Source organism: Pan paniscus, chromosome 13 (genome assembly GCF_029289425.2).
Source record: "Pan paniscus chromosome 13, NHGRI_mPanPan1-v2.0_pri, whole genome shotgun sequence".
NCBI lineage: Eukaryota > Metazoa > Chordata > Mammalia > Primates > Hominidae > Pan > Pan paniscus.
Window position 1 is genome coordinate 103228243 of NC_073262.2, and position 17983 is coordinate 103246225.

At 40.0% G+C, this 17983-nt stretch overlaps 1 protein-coding gene across 1 annotated transcript in view; it reads left to right on the top strand.

The window, feature by feature from the left end:
* The window catches only part of AOX1 (aldehyde oxidase 1), an 85548-nt gene that overhangs the window by 19629 nt on the left and 47936 nt on the right, over positions 1 to 17983 (top strand). Inside the window, exons 10-18 of the mRNA XM_003820713.4 lie at positions 11 to 103; positions 3464 to 3615; positions 3802 to 3895; positions 5884 to 5993; positions 7109 to 7293; positions 8280 to 8442; positions 10437 to 10529; positions 15103 to 15272; positions 15573 to 15699. Of these exons, the coding sequence (XP_003820761.2) occupies positions 11 to 103; positions 3464 to 3615; positions 3802 to 3895; positions 5884 to 5993; positions 7109 to 7293; positions 8280 to 8442; positions 10437 to 10529; positions 15103 to 15272; positions 15573 to 15699 (1187 nt within the window). The remainder of the gene's footprint in view (positions 1 to 10; positions 104 to 3463; positions 3616 to 3801; positions 3896 to 5883; positions 5994 to 7108; positions 7294 to 8279; positions 8443 to 10436; positions 10530 to 15102; positions 15273 to 15572; positions 15700 to 17983) is intronic.

Here is a 17983-nt window from a genome sequence, read left to right on the forward strand (position 1 = left end):
GATCCTTTAGGGCCTGAAGTGAAATTTAAAGGCGTCTTTCACCCAGTTATAATTTCTCCTGATAGAATTGAAGAACTGAGTGTTGTAAACCATGCATATAATGGTGAGTTCTCAAGTCCCTGTTTTCTTAGTTAAGATGCATTAATCAATTTATTTACATTGCCCAGCAGACAAGCAGAAAAAGAATGATTCCTAATTATAATACACACAGAGATTCTCTTCTTATAAGAATGATATGTTTGTTGGCCACATAAATGTCTTCTTTTGAGGAGTGTCTGTTCATATCCTTTGCCCACTTTTTGATGGGGTTGTTTTTTCCTTACAAATTTATTTAAGTTCCTTGCAGATTCCAGATATTAGACCTTTGTCAATGGGTAGATTACAAAACTTTTCTCGCATTCTGTAGGTTGCCTGTTCACTCTGATGCTAGTTTCTTTTGCTAGGCATAAACTCTTTAGTTTAATTAGATCCCATTTGTCAATTTTGGCTTTTGCTGCAATTGCTTTTAGTGTTTTAGTCATGAAGTCTTTGCCCATGCCTATGTCCTGAATGGTATTGCCTAGGTTTTCTTTTAGGGTATTTATGGTTTTGGGTTTTACATTTAAGTCTTCAATCCATCTTGAGTTAATTTTTGTATAAGGTGTAAGGAAGGGGTCCAATTTCAGTTTTCTGCATATGGCTAGCCAGTTTTCCCAGCACCATTTATTAAATAGGGAACTCTTTCCCCATTGCTTGTTTTTGTCAAGTTTGTCAAAGATCAGATGGTTGTGGATGTGTGGTTTTATTTCTAAGGTCTCTGTTCTGTTCCATTGATCTATATATCTGTTTTGGTGCCAGTACCATGCTGTTTTGGTTACTGTAGTCTTGTAGTATAGTTTGAAGTCAGATAGTGTGATGCCTCCAGCTTTGTTCTTTTTGCTTAGGATTGTCTTGGCTATACAGGCTCTTTTTGGTTCCATATGAAATTTAAAGTAGTTTTTTCCAATTCTGTGAAGAAAGTCAATGGTAGCTTGATGGGGATAGCATTGAATCTGTAAATTACTTTGGGCAGTATGGCCATTTTCATGGTATTGATTCTTCCTATCCATGAGCATGGAATGTTTCTCCATTTGTTTGTGTCCTCTCTTATTTCCTTAAGCAGTGGTTGGTAGTTCTTCCTGAAGAGGTCCTTAACATCCCTTGTAAATTGTATTCCTAGGTATTTTCTTCTCTTTGTAGCAATTGTGAATGGGAGTTCATTCATGATTTGGCTCTCTGCTTGTCTATTGTTGGTGTATTGGAATGCTTGTGATTTTTGCACATTGATTTTGTATCCTGAGACTTTGCTGAATTTGCATATCAGCTTAAAGAGTTTTTGGGCTGAGATGATGGGGTTTTCTAAGTACACAATCATGTCATATGCAAACAGAGGCAATTTGACTCCCTGTCTTCCTATTTGAATACCTTTATTTCTTTCTCTTGCCTGATTGCACTGGCCGTAACTTCCAATACTACGTTGAACAGGAGTGGTGAGAGAGGGCATCCTTATCTTGTGCCAGTTTTCAAAGGGAATCCTTCCAGCTTTTTCCCATTCAGTATGATATTGGCTATAGGTTTGTCACAAATAGCTCTTATTATTTTGAGATATGGTCCATCAATACCTAGTTTATTGAAAGTTTTTAACATGAGGAGATGTTGAATTTTATCAAAGGCCTTTTCTGCATCTATAGAGATAATCATGTGGTTTTTGTCACTGGTTCTGTTTATGTAAGGGATTACATTTATTGATTTGCATATATTGAACCAGCCTTGCATCCCTGGGATGAAGCCAACTTGATCGTGGTGGATAAGCTTTTTGATATGCTGCTCATCATCACTGATCATTAGGGAAATGCAAATCAAAACCACACTGAGATACCATCTCATGCCAGTCAGAATGGTGATTATTAAAAAGTCAGGAAACAATAAATGCTGGCAAGGCTGTGGAGAAATAGTAATGCTTTTACACTGTTGGTAGGGGTGTAAATTAATTCAACCATTGTGGAAGACAATGTGGTGATTCCTCAGGGATCTAGAACCAGAAATACCATTTGACCCAGTAATCCCATTACTGAGTATATACCCAAAGGATTATAAATCATTCCACTATAATGACACATGCACACTTAGGTATATTGCAGCACTATTTACAATAGCAAAGACTTGGAACCAACCCAAATGCACATCAATGATAGACTGGATAAAGAAACTGTGACAGATACACACCGTGGAATACTATGCAGCCATAAAAAAGAATGAGATCATGTCCTTTGCAGGGACATGGGTGAAGCTGGAAGCCATCATTCTCAGCAAACTAACACAGGAGCAGAAAACCAAACACCACATGCTCTTACTCATAAGTGGGAGTTGAACAATGAGAACACATGGACACAGGGAGGGGAACAACACATACCGGGGCCTGTTGGCGGGTGGGGAGCAAGGGAAGGGAGAGCATTAGGACAAATACCTAATGCATGCAAGGCTTAAAACCTAGATGACAGGTTGATAGGTGCAGCAAACCACCATAGCACATGTATACCTGTGTAACAAACCTGCATATTCTGCACATGTATCCTAGAACTTAAAGTAAAATAAAAGAAAAAGAAAATGGGGGCAGAAAGCATAAAAAAAAGAATGATAACATTCTGGAGGAAGACTGAGGGAAGAATTCTCTAAAGTTAATCTAAATACTAATTGTCTAAATAGTTCAGTTTTTACTGAAGAACTTCTTCTGTCTGCAATATCAGAGAAATGTGACAAATGACAACTATTCAATGAAGGATACAGTGCTAAGTGCTGGACAGAAGATAAAGATGAATATAACACAGTCTTTGCTCTTTAAAACCACAGTAGCGAGTTTATGTATTCAACAGCTTACAGACTGGTTTTTCTACTCCTGTAGAGGAAATTGATTTAATGGCAATGATAAGAAGCAATAGAAATGTGGGTTTGCAGTACAGCCTCTGAAATCTAACTCTTGACAATGGCATATATTAGCTGTCAGATCTTAGGCAAGTTACTTAACTCTCAGTTTCTTCATCTGTGAAATGGGGCTATTAATATCTCATAGGTATGTTCAGATTTAAGATTATCTAAAGCATTCAACATAATACTCGATAGAGTGAGTGTTCAAAGAATTCAGCCTTCATTACCTCCATCACCACCACTTACATCACTGCCATCGCCTCTACTATTACCCCCACCTTCATCACCACCACCACACCACCCCCTTACTGCTATCCCTACCACCATCGCCTCACCACCACCTTCATTACTACCATTACCTTCATCACCATCACCACTATCACTGACCATCACCACCATCACTAATAAGCAGGGCAGCATGTATCCAATATAAAGATTCTATGTCTGTAGCTTTGGTCTAATGGACATTTTCAGGTCAGCAGTGATCACACTGTGTTATTTACAAATGACTTCATTTCAGGACTCACCCTTGGTGCTGGTCTCAGCCTAGCCCAGGTGAAGGACATTTTGGCTGATGTAGTCCAGAAGCTTCCAGAGGAGAAGACACAGATGTACCATGCTCTCCTGAAGCATTTGGGAACTCTGGCTGGGTCCCAGATCAGGAACATGGCTGTATGTATCTGATGACAGTAAACTCTGGTATGCATCCCTTGGGTGACTCTCCCTGATGAATCATGACATTTTCATTCTTTTGGAACAGACAAAAAAAAATAGTTCTCCAAAGCCTTGCTTAATCCTTATTTTAGCACTTGCTTTTTTGTGATTACATAAATGAAAATAACTCATTATTTTAAAAAGTCTTTAGGGGGACACATCATTAGCAGGCATCCAGATTCAGATCTGAATCCCATCCTGGCTGTGGGTAACTGTACCCTCAACTTGCTATCAAAAGGTAAGTGACAGCCCCTACTTGGAGATTATTAAGCTGTTTCTCTACCCCTTTTTCTCTCTGGGGAGGCAGGAAATCCAGTCTTGAAGATGACTTTTCCCTATAATATCAATAAATTTCTCTGCTTTTCTGGATACTGGAAATTTTGTGAGTCTTGTCTTAATAGCAGAGGCTTTCTTCCCCTGTGTCTTTCTGGTTTTTTGTTTGTTTGTTTGTTTGTTTTTCCTCATACTGGTCACCCTGCACTGGACATGTTTGTGTTGGTTAATGTCCAGATGTGATCTGATTATTGCTGGGAACTACATGCTATTGAGAACTATTGGGTCCCTTTGTTGAAGACATTCTCCAGGTGGTACAGGAGTGTTGTGGCACCCACATCGTGCTTTGAGCTCACACTTAATTTATCATTGATGGAAACGTACAGGTCTTTTTCAGGTGAAAAATGATTGGGCCTCATTCTATATTTATTTACTTGATTTTTGTTATTAAAACTAAGTCCGCAACATCTAATTTATTGCTTCTTCCAACTTGCTTGAAAATTATTAGGAAGTTCTAATTGGTCCTCTGTAAGTTTGTGGGGTATTTTTTTTTCGTTAAAAAATATGGACTAGTTTTCTATCATCTGCATTGTTAAATACTCACTCTTCATATCATTTAAACCATAAAACTATGTTTTTTTTTTGTTTTTTTTTTTTGAAATGGAGTCTCGCTCTGTCACCCAGTCTGGAGTGCAGTGGCACGATCTCAGCTCACTGCAACCTCTACCTCCTGGGTTCAAGCGATTCTCCTGCCTCGGCCTCCTGAGTAGCTGGGACTGCAGGCATGTGCCACCATGCCCAGCTAATTTTTGTATTTTTAATAGAGATGTGGTTTCACTATGTTGGCCAGGCTGGTCTCGAACTCCTGACCTCGAGTGATCCACCCGCCTCTGCCTCCCAAAGTGTTGGGATTACAGGCATGAGCCACGGTGCTTGGTCACAAAACTATCTTAAAGAGGAAGATTTGCATTCAGGGTTTTCAATTTGAGTAACATCCCCTTAAAAGTCATACTATGAGAAACAGGTTTTGTGATGTGAATATAGACATCAAAAGCTTCTTAGCTTTCAGTATTTTGTTATAGTTTTAAACTGTTCCTCTTCCTTATATATTAATTAAAGAACTAAAATTCTTCAGGTGTTGGAACAAGATATAAAAAAGTAAGATAACACCTCACTAGTATACAAATTTATTAAAGATAATTTCTTATTCATGACTGTATCTAGTGGGGTTCCTGCTTATAAACAATAAATATTTGTTGGCTGACTTGATCAGAATATCAAAAGAGATATTAATATTTACTCCCTACTTGTAAAGTTTTAAGTGAATTGTGTTGTCAGGAAGAGGACTGCTAAGGTTCTATTCTACCTGAAACTCTGGGCTACTCTGTGAGATCTTTTCATCTATTTTTTAAATCTATTTTTTATTTTAAAAAAAATTTTTTAGATGGAGTCTCACTTTGTCATCCAGGCTGGAGTGCAGTGGCATGATCTCAGCTCACTGCAACCTCTCCCTCCCGGGTTCAAGTGATTTTCCTGCCTCAGCTTCCTGAGTAGCTGGGACTACAGGTGCGCATAACCATGCCCAGCTAATTTTTTTGTATTTTTAGCAGAGAGGGGTTTCACCATGTTGGCCAGGCCAGTCTCAAACTCCTGACCTCAAATGATCCACCTGCCTTGGCCTCCCAAAACACTAGGATTACAGGTGTGAACCACCGCGCCCAGTCGATGTTTTTATCGATGAGAAAGCAAGGAAAACAAAAAGAGATGGGGCCTAGACTAGAAGAAACATTGCAAGACGCATTATAGGGTAAAAGATTTGCTAAGCATAGGAAGAGCACCTGTTTCCCTGAACAACTGGTTTCCTCAGGTATTTGGTGGAATTACTTCCCAAGTTTTGGAAGGTTATTTAACAGACCAAACAGATCCCAGGGAAAGTGTCATTTCTTTCCACAGAAGGAAAACGACAGATTCCTTTAAATGAGCAATTCCTCAGCAAGTGCCCTAATGCAGATCTTAAGCCTCAAGAAATCTTGGTCTCAGTGAACATCCCCTACTCAAGGAAGGTGAGAACATCCCACTGTCAATTTCCCAGTTCCACCTGTGATGCTATGGCTTGTTTATTCCAGCATATGGTGGAATAAGAAAAAAGGTTAAGTGTTTATGTGGGAGATAAAGGCTCAACTTCAGGAAGTGGTATGAGGTCATTATTTTAAGACTTGTGAATAGTTGCCTTTTCCTTATATTACGCATGCCCCTATCATTCCTCGAATTAGGAGATTTTTTTTTTTTTTTGAGATCGAGTCTCGCTCTTTTGCCCACACTGGAGTGCAGTAGCATGATCTTGGCTCACTGCAATCTCTGCCTCCCAGGTTCAAGCGATCCTCCTGCCTCAGCCTCCCGAGTAGCTGGGATTACAGGTGCGCACCACCATGCCCAGCTAATTTTTGCATTTTTAGTAGAGACGGGGTTTCGCCAAGTTGGCCAAGCTGGTCTGGAGTTCCTGACCTCAGGTGATTCACCTGCCTCGGCCTCCCAAAGTACTGGGATTACAGGTGTGAGCCACCACTCCCAGCCTTATCTCTGCCATTCGTGCTCTTTCTCCCCCTACCCCAAGCTCTAAAGTAACTTTCTAAAAGGTTTTTGTCCCATAAGCCTTTCTCCCTAAATATGACATGAAGAGTATGCCTCTACCTATATCTTGGGTTTTGAAAAAAGCCTAAAAATACATTTGCAATAGAACTTAGTGGAAAGAACATGAGGCTTTGCATGAGATAGAGTCAGGTTTGAATCCTGGTTTCAAGGCCTGAACTAATTACTGAATCCTTCTGCACCTTGGATTCCTCATCTGTAAAATGGGAATAATCAAGCCTGCCTCAGAGGATGTATTAGTTTGCTAGGGCTATCATAACAAAGAGCCACACACTGGGTGGCCTCAACAACAGAGAATGATTTTCTGGAGATGCTGGGGGCTGCATATCTGATATCAATGTGATACTCAACATACACATACCGTCCAGCGCGTAGGTGATGCTCAACACACACACACTACCTGGTGTGTAGGTGACACTCAACACACACAGACTGCCCGGTGTGTAGGTGATACTCAAGACACACAGACTGCCCAGTGCATAGGTGATGCTCAGTGTTTCTACATATGCCACTTAACTGTTTCTTTCAGTGGGAATTTGTGTCAGCCTTCCGACAAGCCCAGCGACAGGAGAATGCGCTAGCGATAGTCAATTCAGGAATGAGAGTCTTTTTGGGAGAAGGGGATGGCATTATTAGAGAGTTATGCATCTCATATGGAGGCGTTGGTCCAGCCACCATCTGTGCCAAGAATTCCTGCCAGAAACTCATTGGAAGGTAAGGATTAGAGGTAAGGGCTCCTCTAATACTTGTCCTTAGACTCCAAGTATTAGAGGAGCCCTTTTTGTGGTGAGATGTGATTACAAGAAGAAAAGTGTTCCATACCTTTCTATTTAATGGCTGGGAATTACAGTAAGATTTTGTTATTATTTCCATATGTCTTGATGTTAGTGAATTCTGAAGTGGGAATTATATACTCTGTGTGCGTGTGTGTGTGTGTGTGTGTGTGTGTGTGAGAGAGAGACAGACAGACAGAGAAGCCCTCCCCCAACAGTGCAAATTTGTATTCTTTATTTTGGGAGAATAATTTGCCATGATGAAAAACCAATTATGTGAGTTTGTTCTATAATAAATTGTTAAAGGCATTTGCTTACCTGACTTCCTATATCTAAAGATGATACTAATAGCTAATATTTCTTGAGCATTACTTGGTATCAGCTGCCATAACAAAGCATAGTGATTAAAAGCATGAGCTTTAAAACTTGAGAAAGGCAGACTGGCCAAAATCTCAGTTTACCCTCTGTTAACTCCTCCATGCTCTCAGTCAGCTTACTTAATTATATTGGTACTTTGGTTCCCTAGCTGTCAAAGATGGGTGATCATACCTACCTCACAGGGCAGTTGAGAGGATTAAATGAGTGAATACATATAAGGTGCTAAAAGCAGATCTTGGCATGCAATAAATGTCCTAGTGATATGAGGGTCAGTTACTCCTGGACTATGGACTTTATATGAGTTGTCATTTATTTCTCTAGATCATTCTGTGAGTTGGGTTCTAATATTCCCCTTTTACAGGTGAGGACATGGCGAGACCCAGGCTAGCGACCTTGAGAATGGTGGGCCAATTTGAACTCGGGCTGCCTGATCCAGAGCTTGTACTCTTATTTCCTGTATTAAACTATGGCTATTTGTCTTACCCATTAGATGAAGATATGGGGTAATAAACCCTGTCAGGCTAGGAGTCTTCTCTTTGGACTTTCCAGGCACTGGAACGAAGAGATGCTGGATACAGCCTGCAGGCTTATTCTGAATGAAGTCTCCCTTTTGGGCTCGGCACCAGGTGGGAAAGTGGAGTTCAAGAGGACTCTTATCATCAGCTTCCTCTTCAAGTTCTACCTGGAAGTGTCACAGATTTTGAAAAAGATGGTAAACAACTGTTTACACATTAACTTCCCCAGTACTGGGAGCTATCATGACACCAAAAGTAGAGGCAATGACTCCCTACCAAATAGCTGTAGAATAAAAAAGACAATCCACATTAGAAACACACGCACTTGCTGAGCATCCCTCAGCCTGTCTGTGGGTGGGTATGAGTTTAGGGAAGAATTGAAAGTAGAGCCAAGAGTTGAGCAAGCTTGTATTTAACACCACTCAATTATTTGGTTTCTGACTGGTAGTTTTTCCAGATCATGTTCAGAAAACTTGCTAATGATTTGAGTATGTTTTCCCTCTGTAGGGCATTTCTTCCTCTTGAGCTGTTACCTTCACGTTGAGGTTGACTTCATGTGTTTGGTGTTCTTTTCCAGATTCAGCTTCATTTCCCTAGCCCGTAAGGTGGCCATGATGGCAGCCACTGCACAAGATGACTGTGAAATGCGTCATTGTAGGAAAAGGGCTTCATATGGTCCCTAGTGCTTCAGAGGAAATCTGTAGTAGTAGTCATGGCAATAGTAGTGACAATCCATGCATTCTTTTGCCTGGTCTCTCTTAGGGCAAACAATTAAAGCTACAAGATTCTTGGCTGGGGAGGACACAACTAAAAAAATTATCTGAATAAATCCATTAGACCCAAAGGAGACTTGAGCCTCATTGGCCTCACAAACCCCATGCTATAACCAGCTGACCAAAACAGACTAGAAGCCAAGAACAGTCTTCCTGTGGTATAGAAGTTAGTATGTTCACTTTAAATAGGAGACACAAAGTCTCTTATCCTTGCTTTTGAGGGTATCTTCTCAGTGTAGGTGGGAGCAACTAGGAACCAGAAGGGTAGTATCACATTATTAAGAATGAAAATTTGAAATCATAGATAAGTGACATATTGTCACCAGGTAACCAATTATAGACTCCTCCAATTAGTAGCAAACTAATATAATTTCTGGGTGACTCAAGCGATGTAATTTAAAGCTTTTGCCTTGTAGTCTTATACCCCTCCTCTCTTTAAAAATAATAGCTTTTGTTGGTTTAATTTTTTTTTTGAGACAGGGTCTCTGTCACCCATGCTGGAATACAGTGGTGTGATATCATAGCTCAGTGCAGCCTCAACTTCCTGGACTCAAGCAATCCTCCTACCTCAGCCTCCCAAATAGCTGAGACCATAGGCATGCACCACCATGCCCAGCTAATTTCTTTATTTTTTTGTAGAGACAGAGTCTTACCATGTTGCTCAAGCTGGTCTTGAACTCCTGGACTCAAGCAATCATGCTGCCTTGGCCTCCCAAAATGCTGGAATTACAGGCATGAGCCATGACACCTAGCTGGTTTTATTTTCTATTAAAATTATGTAAATTAGAAAAAATAACCACCAGGTGTATTGTTGAAAGTCTTTCCCCCCATCCGGCTCTAGGCTGTGCAATGTTCAGTCTTGTGTAAAGAACCAAACGACTCACTTCCCTCAGTCCTGAGGAATGTTCTTGCTGGGGACCAGAATCCTTCCCCTGTGGGGCAGCAGCAGGGATGCAGCCTGTGTCCCCCTTTCTACACATCTGGCAGGCAACATGGAACCTTTATGCTTATTTGCAATGGTGTACTTTGACTCTGATGTTTTCCTGGCTTAAGTATTTTCTTCCTTTCCATTTTATTTACTTAGCTTCTATCTTCTTGTTGGATCAGTTTGTAAGTCCTCATATCATTTAGGAGAGTATATGAGAGAATCATAAGAAACATAGAGCTGGTGGAAGCCAGTTACCTACCGTATTCATCTGGCTATTCATAATATGAGGAAATATGTATGCACCTTTCAGAGTATATGTCCTTGAGTCAGGGAGCTGCTTGTATTTCTGGGGTTCTGAATAGGGTGAGTGCTTAGTACATGTGAGACTTCAGAGTAGAGATGCTTGCTAAGACTCATGCTAGCCTCACTTCCAAAATCATTCTGGTGCATTCAAACTATTTAAAATATCTGCAATGGTTCTACTTTTCAGGATCCAGTTCACTATCCTAGCCTTGCAGACAAGTATGAAAGTGCTTTAGAAGATCTTCATTCCAAACATCACTGCAGTACATTAAAGTACCAGGTGAGTGGTATTTTTTGTTTTTAAAAATTCACAATCTGGGCTATAGTGATTTGACCTGGACATTCCCACTGTCTCTCCGTGAAACTCAAGCTCTGTAAGTCCAAGCTCCGCTTCTGGTAAACTCACAGCCTCTTTAGGGGTAACTAAAATTCCAAAATCAATGAAGAATTTGACTAAAGACAAATCTAGCAGTGGTAATATTAAAGAAGAATGTTGATTTGGGTCTTAAAGGTTACGTGCTTTGCACTGTGGCCTTGTACCACAGACACGCATGAGCTGGCCACCTTGTCACGTGTTTTCTGCCCTGGGCACTGCAGGCATCAGAGTCCAATAAAGCCACGCTCTGCGGCAGTGCCATGGGCTGCTTTGCTTTCATTTTCAGAGGAAAAGACACAGCCCCTAGAGGTTGATGAAAATTCAATAATGCTTTTAAAAAGAACTGCTGATTTGTTTAGCTTGAATGTTAAGATATTTTACTCCCTTAGTCTCTATTCTCCTAGTGATTTTTCTGTGAGTTACATTTTAGAGTTGAATCAAACGTAAGTACTAAGAGCTTTTTGTGCTCTCGTAATGAAGGCTATTAGAAAACAGGATTCCTAACTCTCAAATGGAATTTTCTGCCACATCATAAAAATATGCCTGAAGTCACCCTGTTGGTAAAGTGGATACAGTTTGGTGGGTTTTTCCTTGAAATTATTATCAGGAAACTTGACCTCGAGAGTTTTAGTAAGTCAAGAACATGAAAAGGCTTTTTAAAGCATTTGTTCACTGAATCTATTGTTGGATTTAGTTGTGAAAGCTTATAGTATGTCGTAATGAACATTGATGTTGGTGTGTATTCCTTGAGGTTTTAGGTTCAATATGTTTAAAAATTAAAATGCACCAAACTCCATTGAAAATGATTGTTTTGAAAGTTAAAAACAGCTGCCATCTCCTCGGTGTTCTTTTCAAATATGGTAGTTGAACCCTTTGGCTTATAAATACCCTAATATTTCTTAGACAATGGAATAAACTTCAGAAAGAAACAACAACAAATTAATGGATATTGAAATCATCCAAAGAAAAAGGAAAATCTTCACATAGTGCATGATCTTGAATGAGAGTTTATCATTGATTGCAAAACAAAGTTTTAGATGCAATATGTCTGCCACATAGATGAGTTTTGTTTTTGTTTTGCCCGTGGTTTTTCACACACACATACAAACATCCACATTGCTAGAGCAACGTCAGCACTCACGAAGAGCATTTTTCCCCTAAATCAGTTCATTTGCTTTGAAAATATTTTGACACAGCTTCAAAAGATCACCAGTTTGAGGAGACAACATTCTTCCTTCCATAGTATCTTTAGCCAAATACTAAGCAGAAGCAGGTAATTGAGGATAGCTTCTTTCACCAGTAGATTTATCACAACTAACTGCAAAAAAAAAAAAAAAAGTATGATATCTTTGACGGTAGGACAAAGACATTTTTTGGAATTTTTCCTCAGTTTTTTGGCAGGCCTCACACAACATGGTTTCAAAAGACTTTTTTCAATGTGATGAAGTGTTTTGTTTGTTACAGTGAAATGTGTTATGTCAGTTAACTCCCAGACCCATTACAGATACCTATGAATGTCTTTCCTTAATGTCTCAGCTTATGAATTATCTGGAATTTTGCTTTTCAGGATGAAAAAACTTCTTAGGGTTTTAAAAAGAAGATGTGGGTGATTTTTTTTCACTCAAATGTGGTTCAGGTTGAGAGCCCAAGCAGCATCCCAGCTCAGCACTTTGGGGGATATTTTGCAGAGGAAGTCAATTCCTACCATCTGCAACATATGAAAAACCACACCTGGTAGAACCTCATTGTTGGTTTTTCCTTTTCATCACTATCTCAGCTCCTCGAAGCAGAGGGGGAAGAGGAGAACTGAGGGGAGTCCTTTGCCATGGGGACAGGGCAGTGTGAGCTACGTCAATAGAGCTGGAGTGTTGGGACTGCCTCCAATCTGTGCTCATGCCTGAACCCCAATAAGTAAACTTTTCTCTCATTTTCCCTAGTCCCCTACATTCGTGGCCTAATATCTACCTTTATTTAATGGAGCCCTGGGCCAAGTCTAAATTATTTTTCTCGATAGTCTCCTGCTTTCTAGCTGATAAAGTCAGGATGACTCAACAATAACTGAAAATGAAAAAACAAAAACTTAGTCAATACTCTGTTTTTTGTGCACTGTATTATACTAACTACAAAACTGAAGTTTACATTTAAGTAAAAGAAATATGAAATTAGAACAATAAATGCTTATCAACGGTGTTTATTTTGCAGCAAAACAGTAAATTTTATATAAAATAGGAATAAGTGCATCCTACACACATGTCTTATACCAAGTTAATTGTAGAAATTACACTACTTCCTGTGCATAGTTGTCAGCCACAATTTGGTTGACATTTTACTTCTTGTCATTTATGTTATGAAAACAATATGGTTTTTTTATTTTCAAATCAATGTTGAACATGTTCTGAAATAACACATGCCACTCTGCCGTTCTCTCCTGATATTCCAGCCCTGCCACCTGCCTGGAGAATCTCTGATCTCTATCTCCAGCCAGAGGTTTTTTGTTTTTTTGAGGCCCTTAAGTAGTTGGGTAGTGAGTGGGGAGCACTCTTCTCGAGTTCCTGGAGCAGCAGAGGGCACTGGAGAACTGTACATTTCACAGCTGTCTTAAGTAAAGCTCTCATTATAACGAGAGGTCTCCTCCATTTGTGGGATTAGATTAATTAAATCCAAATGTTTAGAAAGGAAAGCAAAACATCTGCATGAAAAGGAAATGTGTTAATCAGGGGGATCCAGACAGCTTCTCTTCAGTTCCATAGAGCAAGAGCCTTGGAGCACTTTCACTGGACCAGGGCGGACTTTGAAACAGGAAACCCTGCAGTGAAGAGTGAGATGAAATACCATTTTAGATGGATTCAAGTATCTAACTTATTGTTCATATGTGCTGAATAGGCTTTCTCAAACTGCACATTCTGGTAATCAAATACAAAAGAATTTAGCTTTTCTCCCCGCTCAGATGCCTTAAAGGACACTATGTTGGAAATAGGCCTGTTTCTTCTTTTTTCTCCCAGTAAAGATTTTTAACCAGTATGTGTTGGCGACTTGTTCTCTCTTCCCTCCTGCCATATGATGTGTAGCCTGGCATTGTAAGGCTCATCTCAAAGGAAGATCCAGGGCTCAAGGTGATCCTGTGAGCTGCAGGATGGGAAGGGGAGGTGTCCATAGCTTTTCTCTGACCTCAACCTGGCCAACATGACTGCATGCCCCTCACACCCAGGTCTTCCAGAGAAAGCCTCTGGGAGTCTGGCCTCAGTCCCAGTACCGAGTGCAATGTTGTCACAGTGAGTTACAGATGGGGGTACCCACCAGGGCTTAGCAGGCCACTCCTCAGCTACAGCCTTCACCCTGGCCTTATGTCTGTCTCTTCACTCGCTCTCCTTCTTTCTTCATATCTTCAATTCTTTTCACAATACACACTCGACTGGGAAAGCCATAAATTCCCATATTTGAAACACCAGGGCAGACATTGTGCTGATTAATGTCTGCTTTGGTTAATGAAACACATTTAAGGTATTTATAGAGCCAACAGCAAGATATTCTGCTCCATGGGGCTCTAAGAAAGAGCAACATTAGTGGATCATTACTCCAATTGCAGGTCCCTTTGGCTTCATTCTCTATCAGGATTGTCTAAGTTAAGAGTTTTGCCAATTATTTCTTATATTTCCTCACTCAAAATTGAAAAAAAGAAGGCTATTCTGGTTGAAGTAATACCCTCAGTATTTTCTACAAACATAGTCACGATATCATCATACTCTTCTGTAAAATATTATATGTATCGTGCTTATATAGAAACAGTAAAGTCATTTTGATAATAAAATTTAAAGAGATACATAAGCATTAGCAAGAGGACATAATTTTGTATTGTCAAGAAGAAAGATTTAAATTTGTTTACTTACACAAATGGAATTTCCATTTGAGATGTTTGGGGTCTACATTCAAAAAAAGTGAAAAATAAGAACAACATCATGGATTGACATACCAGTTGGCTTATTGAATTACTGTAGTAGGTTTATTGTCTTGGTGTTATTAATAGTGACTTTTTTTTTTTTTTTTTTTGATGGAGTCTCACTCTGTCTCCCAGGCCGGGGTGCAGTGCTGTGATCTTGGTTCACTGTAACCTCCGCCTCCCAGGTTCCAGCGATTCTGTAGCCTCAGCCTCCTGAGTAGCTGGGATTACAGGCATGTGCCACCGTACCTGGCTATTTTGTTTTGTTTTGTTTTTTTTAGTAGAGACGGGGTTTTACCATGTTGGCCAGGCTGGTCTCGAACTCCTGACCTCAAGTGATCTGCCCACCTTAGCCTCCCAAAGTGCTGGGATTATAGGCATGAGCCACTGTGCCCAGCCCAATAGTGCCTTTTCATATGCAAAAGTATTCTGGTTTGAGTCTAAATTATATAGCTACCTTCTTATGGGAAATGTGCATAATAATAATTCCTACTTTCTCTATAGAAATGTAAAAGTATATTTTGGTTATTTATTAAACAGAATATAGGCCTAAAGCAGCATCCTGAAGACCCAGTTGGCCACCCCATCATGCATCTGTCTGGTGTGAAGCATGCCACGGGGGAGGCCATCTACTGTGATGACATGCCTCTGGTGGACCAGGAACTTTTCTTGACTTTTGTGACTAGTTCAAGAGCTCATGCTAAGATTGTGTAAGTGGTAAAATTCTTACTCAATGGGCATAAATGATTGTCTTTTCATCTAAGTCACACTAGTGAAAAGTAATGGTGTGAAGAAATAGGCTATTTGTTGGTGATATCCAATGCAGACCAGAGGTGAAACGGGATCGAAATGTAGGATTTACTACAACTTCGTTGTCCCAAGAATTTTTTCCCAATTGTCTGGCAGAGACTGTTGGACAGTTCTTACCTCTCTCATATCTTATTATCCAATTAACCATGTTCTTGGCCTCTATGGCCACTCTAAGGAGCTCTGCTGTGTATATCATCTAGGTCTATTGATCTGTCAGAAGCTCTCAGCATGCCCGGTGTGGTGGACATCATGACAGCAGAACATCTTAGTGACGTCAACTCCTTCTGCTTTTTTACTGAAGCTGAGAAATTTCTGGCAACAGATAAGGTACTGCATTTTTGCTTTCTATTTGAAAAATAACTTTCTCAGTTAACAGTGCTTCATATTTTCTTAAAGATACCATCTACTTTGGCACACCATGAAAGACTCCAGTATTCTTAGAATGCTTATTATAAAAGTATATTCTAATATTGAATGAATTCAAATATATTCATTTTCTGTATAAGTAAAGACATTAACTAGTTATATAAAAGATTATTTGGTGTTTTACATTTTCTAATAGTGAGATGGCATACTGCTAATGGTATAAATGAGTAAATGAAGATGGAATAATGGTAACTTTTATATGGAAATCCCTTCCCTGAGAAGCCCTTATTATTGTCCCAGTCTCAGTGTGGTCAAAGTTCAACTACAAGTTCAAGTGGTATCTGCACCATGAAGCCTTTTTTCTCATTCTTCAATCCAGAAGTTCATTCGTTCTCTCTCTCTCTCTCTCTCTCTCAATTTATTCTGATTTATTTATATTTCCATGTGTTAAATGGGCTTTTTATTTTTTATTTTGTTTTATTTTATTTTGAAATGGAGTTTCTGTTTGTCACCCAGGCTGGAGTGCAGTGGCATGATCTTGGCTCACTGCAACATCCACCTCCTGGGTTCAAGCGATTCTCCTGCCTCAGCTTCCTGAGTAGCTGGGATTACAGGCACAAACCACCATGCCCGGCTAATTTTTGTGTTTTTAGTAGAGAGCATTTTTGCCATGTTGGCCAGGCTGGTCTCGAACTCCTTACCTCAGGTGATCTGCCCGCCTGGGCCTCCCAAAGTGCTGGGATTACAGGCATGAGCCACCACGCCCGGCTTAAATGGGATTTTTAAAAGTCAGCATCTATGATGTCTGGTCACCATAGCTGAACAAGATATGTATGATCTCTACTCTCATGGAGCTTAAAGTCTAGAGGAGAAAACGAAGTGACCTTTATGTACTTTCTACCTTGTGTTAAGCTTGTTTATTTCGATGTCTTATATATTTCTTCCACCTAGTATAAATTCCTTGAGTGAGGACCCATGTCTGATTCATCTGTGTATTCCACACACTGCTTCTCACATTGCAGGGTGAATGAGTAGAGGTATAGTGATAACATTGTTGCCTTGTGAAAATTACAAATGATTAAAACTTTGGCTACAGCAAGAACAGCAATCAGCAGGTTTTCTGCATAATTCGGACTGCTCAGTTCAGTGTTTACCCAAAAGGGCTTCATAATTTGAAACAGTCCCTTCCTCTGGCTCTCCTTGGAAGATACTCCCTTGAAGATATTATCTGTAGAAATGAAAGCTTGATGACTGAGAGTTTGAACTCAAGGTTGAAACTCCCCCAAAGCAGGGCTGTGTAGCACTGGCAGAGACGGTGAGAATTTAAGCCCTTTGCATAAATGTTTACTAAACAAGTGAAACTGATCTTGGCTGCATGATAGTACCTGCTCTTTGAGGTGTGCTTATGAAGATCATAAGCATCTCAGGGGCCACATCTATGTGCCAGGTCACAGGAGCAAAATCAGGAGTCTTTGGAGTGCCATTGTGAATGATTGCCTTTGTTGGTTTAATGCTTTTTAAAACATTCATTTACGGCACTTAATGGCTTTTAAAAATCTTTTCATTGTAGAAATTGTAAGCATACACAAAAATGGGAAAGTATTATACAATGAACCCCATAGATCCATCACCCAGCTTCAACAGTTATCAACACGTTACCATTCTTGTTTCATTTTTCTCTCCTTCACTGCCCCTACCCCAAACAAACACACTTTTTTTGTGTTCATGCTAGATTTTATGTTTTTAATGCTTTTTTTTTCGATGATAAAACTACTTTATGTTCATTGTGGAAAAGACGTAATAGTTCAGTCTATTTTTAAAATAAGTGATTACATTGAAATTGTGAATCACAGCATAAGGTAGGAGAGAGAACTCAGCAATGATGGTGACTTCTTCCAGTCCAGACAGTTTTTACCTTTCTCAAGTCTTAAGGTTTCTTTTCCCCATCTAAATTTCTGCTCTGGTCCCTGTGTGAACTCCTGAGTCCAGCTACCCCACCTGCAGGCGAATAATCCTAGCTGCCAACCCCCCCAGGAAGGGGATGCTGTCTGCTTGGTCACGTCTTGGCTAGGACATCTTTTCATGAAAAGACAGTTTGTGAGGAGAGATGTGCTCACCATCAGGGTTCTGTTATCACAGGGGACTCCCCTTCCCAGGTCACCCCCTTTTTCTCTCTGGTTGAGATGAGCTGTGACTTCCTGGTCCTCCCTGTCCGTGAAGGCAGAGGCTGCCTCTCTCAGAACAG